This window comes from Ceratosolen solmsi, unplaced genomic scaffold, assembly GCF_000503995.2.
Source record: "Ceratosolen solmsi marchali unplaced genomic scaffold, CerSol_1.0 scaffold23, whole genome shotgun sequence".
Taxonomy (NCBI): Eukaryota; Metazoa; Arthropoda; class Insecta; order Hymenoptera; family Agaonidae; genus Ceratosolen; species Ceratosolen solmsi.
In genome coordinates, this window is record NW_011948430.1 from 3,852,060 (window position 1) to 3,860,433 (window position 8,374).

At 29.0% G+C, this 8,374-nt stretch overlaps 2 protein-coding genes across 2 annotated transcripts; both read left to right on the plus strand.

Moving 5' to 3' along the window:
* The first annotated feature begins 793 nt into the window (after positions 1–793).
* On the plus strand, positions 794–2,652 carry LOC105364126 (uncharacterized). The gene is made up of 3 exons (XM_011501990.1): positions 794–866; positions 1,838–2,281; positions 2,579–2,652. The coding sequence occupies exons 1-3, from the start codon at positions 794–796 to the stop codon at positions 2,650–2,652; spliced, it is 591 nt and encodes a 196-aa protein (XP_011500292.1).
* A 1,373-nt stretch (positions 2,653–4,025) lies between these two features.
* On the plus strand, positions 4,026–6,533 carry nSMase (neutral sphingomyelinase). The gene is made up of 6 exons (XM_011501886.1): positions 4,026–4,174; positions 4,344–4,517; positions 5,332–5,515; positions 5,587–5,913; positions 5,988–6,093; positions 6,158–6,533. The coding sequence occupies exons 1-6, from the start codon at positions 4,131–4,133 to the stop codon at positions 6,508–6,510; spliced, it is 1,188 nt and encodes a 395-aa protein (XP_011500188.1). The 5' UTR covers positions 4,026–4,130; the 3' UTR covers positions 6,511–6,533.
* The last annotated feature ends 1,841 nt before the right edge of the window (positions 6,534–8,374 follow it).

The window sequence follows — 8,374 nt, forward strand, 5'->3', positions numbered from 1 at the left end:
AAACAATGAATTTTCAATGAAAATAAAAACACAATTTAAGCACATTAATCTATTACAGACCCTCGCTGAACAATATGTCACACCGGGAACCAACGTCACAGTAGAGGAACTCTCGGACTCATACTCTGTGGCAGAAGAAATTCACAAGGCCTTTGCTAAGGAACACGCGTATTTAGAGATCATCTGGCCAGCGAATGATGAAGATCACGAATATCTTTCATCAGATGCTTTTACCAGAGAAACAGTTCAATACACTACCACTAGAGGTATCATCAACGCGCTTCGACAACAATACATGGTCGAATGCAATGAGTACCAGGCTGCAGCACCATTAACAAAAACATCCGGAAGCCGTTTACCAGTTCTTAAACTACCTAAATTTTCCGGAAAGCAAGAAGATTGTGATGCATTTAGCGATCTCTTCACTGTACTCGTTCTAAAAAAACAATGACATCTCTCAGATTGAAAAGTTGCATTACCTCTACACCTCTTTAGACGAAACAACCTTATCATTAATAAAAGGTCTCCCACTGACAAACGAATCATTATCACCAGCACGGGAACTACTGAATCAGCAGTATAAGAACCAACGTCTCTCAATCCGTTCTGGCCTTCTTAAATTATTTCCGTCAGTAAAACCGATAAAAGGTTATGCAGACACTATAGAAAATCTAGCCAAAAGATCAGAAGAAGCAATCAAGCACCTCCTCTCCTTGAATATACTGCCAGATTTATGGAATTATATATTGGTACATCAGATCTCACTTTACTTTGACCGCGTCACCGTAGAGCTATGGGAAGCTTCACTCGGGATGTGTACTACCTATCCACGATTAGATTAATTAAGAACGTTCCTCTCAACAAGGGTGAGATCACTAAGACAAGGTGAAAAGGTAAATCAACCTGCTACATACTCATTGAAACCATCAAAGATGGATTCTAGATCAATACCATCATCGTTCTCAAAAAAGGGAAGGTCCTCTAATTGTTACTAATTATCTCTAAAGAAACCTCAATAGAAACCTTCTTCATTTCAAATTAAAAAAGACTGTACCTATTCCAACGGGGAACATCCGATATTCTCTATGATCGATTAAGGAGTAAATCCGATTCAGGAAAACAGAAAATTGTAGCAGAAAGAGGACTCTGCGTAAACTGTTTAAATCACCACGACATCAGTCTTTGCAGAACAAGCTCAAAATGTAAAAAATGCCAAAAAAACCATAACACCATGCTACATACGAACCTTCTTGCGAAAAAGGCATAACCTCATCATCCAGTTGACAGAAGGATGCAATCATCGAAAACAGTCATGTAAATTGTTCATTACTTGCCACCGCCATTGCAGAATTGCGATCAGACAAGATAATTCAACAAGCTCGTATACTGATTGATACAGGGTCGGAACTCTCGTTTGAAGTTCGATGCCTCGTTCGAAACCTACATATTCCAAAAAAGGACTCCAGTATCGACGTGTATGGAATTGGAGGAATTCTCATGACTAAAACTCAAGGCGTAGTGTCATTAACACTTCATTCAATACATTCTAACTCTATGGTTATAATACAGGCTCACATCCTAAAGTCACTGACTAAAGTGATACCTTCCTTTGAACCAGCAGTGCATGATTGGTAACATTTGAAAGACATACCTTTAGTAGACCCACAGTATTTTGTACCTCGAGCAATGGATATCAATCTAGGAGCTGATATGTATGGAAAAATAATTAAGCCTCAAGTAATCACCGACTCTCCGCATTTACCGATGGCTTAATTCTCCATTTTTGGATGGCTTGTGTTGGGACCAGTAACGTCTAATCAATATTCAATGGTAACAGCATTTCATGTATCCTGGCATGATGATGAGGAAACACTGCATGAACTACTCACAACATTTTGGGTCTTAGAGAAAATACATTCAAACGAAAAACCCAAGCTCACACCAGAAGAGCAAGAGTGTGAGGAACATTACAAGAACAATTACTTTCGCATGTCAAATGGACGATACATAATACGCATTCCACTCAATGCCCCCGCGATTGTTCTTAGGGAGACGCACGAAACCGAGCATCGCATGTTACAGAGCCTGGTGAGAAAATTCTCAAAGGCAGAAAATTATCAACAACAATATCAACAATTCATGATAGAATATAAGAATCTTGACCACATGAGACAAGCACCTCAAATTCCCAATCATCAAATTCAATACTATCTGCCACACCACGGTGTACTCAAACATGACAACACTACTACCAAATTAAGAGTGGTATTCAATGGTTCCTGCAAGTCAACCTCTGGACTCTCTCTCTCTCTCTCTCTCTCTCTCTCTCCCTCTCTCTCTCTCTCTCTCAACGATATTATGCATACCGGACCCAACTTGAATCCCGACATTTCAGATAATTTGGATTAGCCAATGGAACAGTAATCAAGGGGGACATCAACTACACAGCATCTAATACCCCCTAGACTGCAGTTCACCAGGGACACCTTTATATTAATAAATAAACAAGTCACATCTCGCGCTAAAGTCGATCGGGCACACTTACACTCTCTCAAACCGATCCCTCGACATCGTACAGGCCATCAACAGCTGACGCAAGAGACGCTATGCCTTAAGCACATTGTCACACAAGGACAACAACAGATCGACTAATAGACTATAAATACAGATTATTACATCCTTCAAGAGTTAGAAATCTCACCATTAATTACTCTTACCTTTGACTAAATTCTTCTACTGTCCCCTTACATAATTAAAGACACAATTGATTACTTAATAAATTCCATTATAATATTACTTAATAAATTCCATTAAACATCTCACACCATATCAAGTATGGTTATTCATACATCAAATATACTTGATTCAACTACCATCTTCTCATGCTACCTCACAAGCATGCTTGATTGACTACACCAGCTGATATTTACAACATCAGCATTACTTCAACTTCAAGATACTTAGTCATATCCATAGCATTTACAATAATTTAAGAATACAAGAACACATCAATTGACACTTCTATAGAATTATTTATCTCTACACAACAGTGCAATATTGTTATAATTATTTACATTAATAAACATTGTTTTTACTAAATACATAATATTTTTCAGCCTTATCACTTATTATTTCCTTTGAAGTTATCATGTAAGAGAGACTAATCCAATGAACTATTGAATTGGTAGTTCGAGCCATAAACTAAACCTTTAAAATCGAACAGGTATGAACGCGCGATTCAATTATTTTAACAAAGCAATAGCAGCGAATCTACCAGGCTATGCCCTGTTGACGTCACGGTAACAAAACACCGGCATTTCAAGCATTACTGCGATAATATTAAGGGCCGCGCTTTACACGCAGACCTGCCATTTCTCAGTCTTTCTTCTTAGTCTTTCTTAGCCACCAGTTCTTCTTATTCCAGTCTATTAACAATTACGCAGTCATTATGATGGGCAAACTATTTAATCTTCAAGGCATCAGTCTACAATCATCATTCACTATACGTTTTAAACATCTATTCAGTCATTTCACTTTATTTTCACTTGCACCATCAAAAACTACAATTAAAATTCAGATAATCAAGAATACAAGAAAGAACTCACACTACTATAATTGAATAATTCTCCATCTCAATAAAAGTAACCAACAACACTACAATATTATAATTTTATAAGCAAATAATTTATAATTGACTTTAAATATATTACATTATACTTTTATCATTTCATTTGTGCATTCTTTTTTTTTCATTCATTATGGCCAGAGATTAATCCACTGAACTATTGAATTGGCAGTTCGAGCCATAAAAATAAAACATTAAAAATCGAACATTAACTAATGTTTAAAACAATTGATAAAAGAAAATTCATAAATGCTGTCGTTTTTACCGATTAAGCTATTACAATTGCGAATTTGTGCTTATCTTTCTTCATTTCACCAATTCTATTGTTCTTATCCCCGTCATGTCTACACTTGTTACACAGAGCACCTACGATGTATAAGTAATTGTACATTCCTAATCGTATGAAGTCTACGCGCAATGTAGGATTTGATTTTTGTGTTTTAGCCATTTTCACTAGCAAATAATTTTATTTTAGTTATTAATTTAGTCATTAAAAACGGCAAATATGTCAGAAGAAATAGTTTTGAAGGTCTTGACTCTTAACTGCTGGTAAGTATAAAAGAGGTTACTTTTAACGGAATTTTGCCCTTTTTAGTAACAATATTATAACATACAATATCTTGTATCTAGTATCAATATTTAGTAACAATATTATATGTTAATTAAAATTAAATCTAAATTATACGTCAGAAATGTAATTTGGATTTTTTGTATTTAGGGGAATTCCATACATATCAAAAAATCACATTATTCGAGTAAATGCAATTGCTGATAAACTTGCAGATGAACATTATGATTTTGTTTGTCTACAAGAAATTTGGTCCTTTAATGATTTTCGATTAATTAATGCAAAAATTCAAGATAAACTACCATACTCTCACTATTTTTTCAGGTATACAAGTAATTATAATTATTATTTAGATTGGATATTTATTATTTAAAATTATACGATGCTTGTTTTTTTTTTTTTTTTTTTTTTGAAAATCCAATGAGAAAATTAACTTACTTAAGCTTAATAAGCTTATTATACTTACTCTTCATTCGCTTTAATACTAAATAGGTACACTTTAGTTCATACATTAAATTACTTTATAAATAATAAAATTTGCATTGATCATTTAGATCATAAATATTGGTAATAAAGTTAAATATGATTTAATAAAAAAGTTCATTCATTTTTAATGTGCATATAGCAGTTTTCAAAGTTTTATATTATATACACAAATTATACTATTTATCGTTATTTATATAATATTGTATACAAAACTTTTTTAAATTTTAATATATAAATTTGGAATATAATAATTATTACAATTACTTTTAAGTAAAATAAATAATAAATTCCATAAATAATTTTGTATTATTTTGAATAATATATATTACAAATAAAAATGAAGATATTTCAAACTAGAACCATAATATACAAATATTCTTTTGCAATAATACAGAACCATAATATTAATTTAATCAATTAGTGGCTTTTCAGATAATAACATTCAAATTTGTCACATAATTATCATGAAAATTCATCGTTATTGTATACTAAAACATGTATAGAAAGTTTGTTAATTGCACCGTTAATTTAATGAAATTTGTATTTCATAAAAAAATTCTATTTTGTACAAAATACAGTTATATATTATAATATGTTATAATACATGTGTAGTCAATACTTTAATTAATATTGTGTTTAATTTTCTTTTTAGTGGTGTAATTGGATCAGGTATTTGTATATTTTCAAGATATTTAATTCTAGATGTGATGTTTCATAAATGGCCTCTCAATGGTTATGTTCATAAAATTCATCATGGCGATTGGTTTGGTGGAAAAGGGGTTGGTTTATGTAAAGTGAGAATTAAAAATATTAATATCAACATTTACATTGCACATGTGTGTATTTTTATTGATAAATTTAAAAACCTATCAAATCCTTTGTTGTATATAATTTACGTATATTTTAGTTACATGCAGAATACTGTAAAGAAAATGACGAATATGCGGCTCATAGAGTTATGCAGGCATTCGATACTGCACAATTTATTAGAATGACCAAAGGTGGTGCAGACGCTGTGATATTAGGTGGTGATCTCAACACCGAACCACAAAACTTAGCTTACCAAATTATTTGTGGTATTGGTGGCTTAATAGATGCTTGTTCAAAAAATTCTACTCATTTAGGGACTAACGAATGTGCCAATAATAGTTATACGAATATAAGAGTAGCTAGAAAATTGCCACAAGGTAAACGTATTGATCATATTTTGTACGTAGGCTCTAAACAATGCAAGGTAATTATACAAATTAAAAGTTAATGTACAATTATTATTTTGTATTATAAATTAAAGATTTATTTATTTCACAGATTGAAGCATATGATTATATGCATCCATTCCCAACAAGAATTCCAAATATGAATTTTAGTTACTCAGATCATGAAGCAATTATGGCTTCTTTTAAATTAACTAAAGGTAATGAAAATATTAAAAAAAAATTGTTTTTAATAAAATATATATATGAAATATATGTCTATAGGTTCTCCAAGTGAAAAAATTCATATTGATATGAAAGAAGCTTTAAAAGAAGCAATCAGTATTTGTGAAGCAGCTTTACTTAATGTACGAAAACAGCGAATACATTATTTATTAATCAGTTTTATTCTCGTGATTCCTTTAATGTGGTCAATGGGTTTGGATTATTTAATAACTAATTTTGAAATCAGTATTGGTTTCAATTTATTACGACTTTTTCTAACGGCGATATTATGTTATGTTTTATTTATGAGTTCTATATGGAATAATCTTGAACAAAATGCTTTAAAAGCATGGTGTTCAACAATGGAAATTCATCTAATGAAATCAAACGAAAATGATGAATGTGATATGTAAAAGATATTTGCATTTTTTTTATTAATTTAATCTCAATAAATTAAAATATTTTTGATATTTTATCTCAATTAGTAATATATATATACATATGTATATATTTCTATTAGATTATCTCTTAAATATTAAGTTATGATTTATAATTTTTATTGATTAAAAGTAATATTTTATATACAATGTGATATTACTATAAAATAAATGAAAATTAATCAATTCATTATGAAAGAAATAATTAAATAAGCTTAATTTTTTTAATAAAAAATGTTGACTTTTTTTGTAAGTTACATACGAAATTATGCAATTTCTATAAGTCTTCAATTTAAAAAATTATGATATAATTTTAAAGACAAAATTCAATGTACTTATCTTCTTTTTAACAACAATCAGAATTGCGAAATTGTATAACGTAATCTATAATTAATTCCTTAAAACTTAATTTATAAGTAAGTTGTAACCAAAACTAGTTCAATAAATTATTTTTTATTAGATTAATGAAAAGTAAAAGAATTAAGTATTTTTATTAATTCGCTTTAAATATTTATATTTATAATAATTGTATAAAAATGTTAATATTAATAACATCATATTGTACTTAATTAACATTATTCCACAAATTGTTTCAAAGACATTTTGCATTATTTTGCATTAATATATAATACTTGAACTCTATAATTTCATAAAAATATAAAAAGTGTATAAAATATAATATAACAATTTCAAATGTTGAAAAATAACACTATTAGCTTGTTAATATTATTCTTACAAACATATCGTAATTATGTATATATCTTATACTCTCAGTATTATGTACACATATGAATTTATCAAAACTATAATTATGTTAGCGAAACACTTGTATTTTTTACAATTTTGATAAAATTGAAATATAGGAACATTGTTCATTCAATACCTTATATATTTACTATTTACAAATGTGAAATAAATATATTTTTTTATGTCTGATTATATTTATTATTATTTATAGTGAAAAACTTAATCTTATTTCATAAAATAAAATATAAGATTTTAATAATCGCTGTTGTATTTGAAAATTACTATTTCAAAACATTTTAAGAAAATCTTTTACTTCAATATTCAAAAAAGATTTCTAATAGTAAATTACATTTTTAATATAAAAACATCTTATATTAAAGATAATTATGTATACATAATGAAACAGCGTTTACAAGATGAAATTATTAATCAGCTATACAATAATTATTTTAATCAGAAATTCTTCAATAAAATAATTAATAATTCACAATTTTTCGGATAAATTACATAAATTTCAGATGAATTCACTTAGATACTTTATTTGTACTAAGCTTGGAAGTGTCGTAAATAAAATTTAAAAAGAAAGATTTTCAATATTAACAAAATTAATTGAATAATAGTTTATAAGATTATTCAAACTTGAAATATTCCGTTTGCATTTTCTTCAGCTTTTTTTATATGAATTACTTAATCAATGACGCATGCGCATTAACTAATGAGCAATTCGTAAGTCTGAATCATATTTATTCATATAATATATAAAAGAAGCAATTGAAGTGCTTTGTAACAATTTAATAAATTAATCATATTCAACTTTTTTCAAATAATTTGTAAGTAAAAATTTACCATCATATTTAACTTTCGTTTTAAATAAAAAATTAACATTTTTTAATATATCAAACACGAAATGATCTATAAATTATAATAATTTTTCAAATGCTTAATTAAACGTTCATTCTTCGATCTTAATGTCATAATCAAACTGATATGGAAATTATGAGGTGCCCAACTCTGGGAATCCTACCTATCCATCTAAATTTAAACATAAATTTTTTACAAGGATCCTAACCTTCTTTAGGAATCGAATGATTCA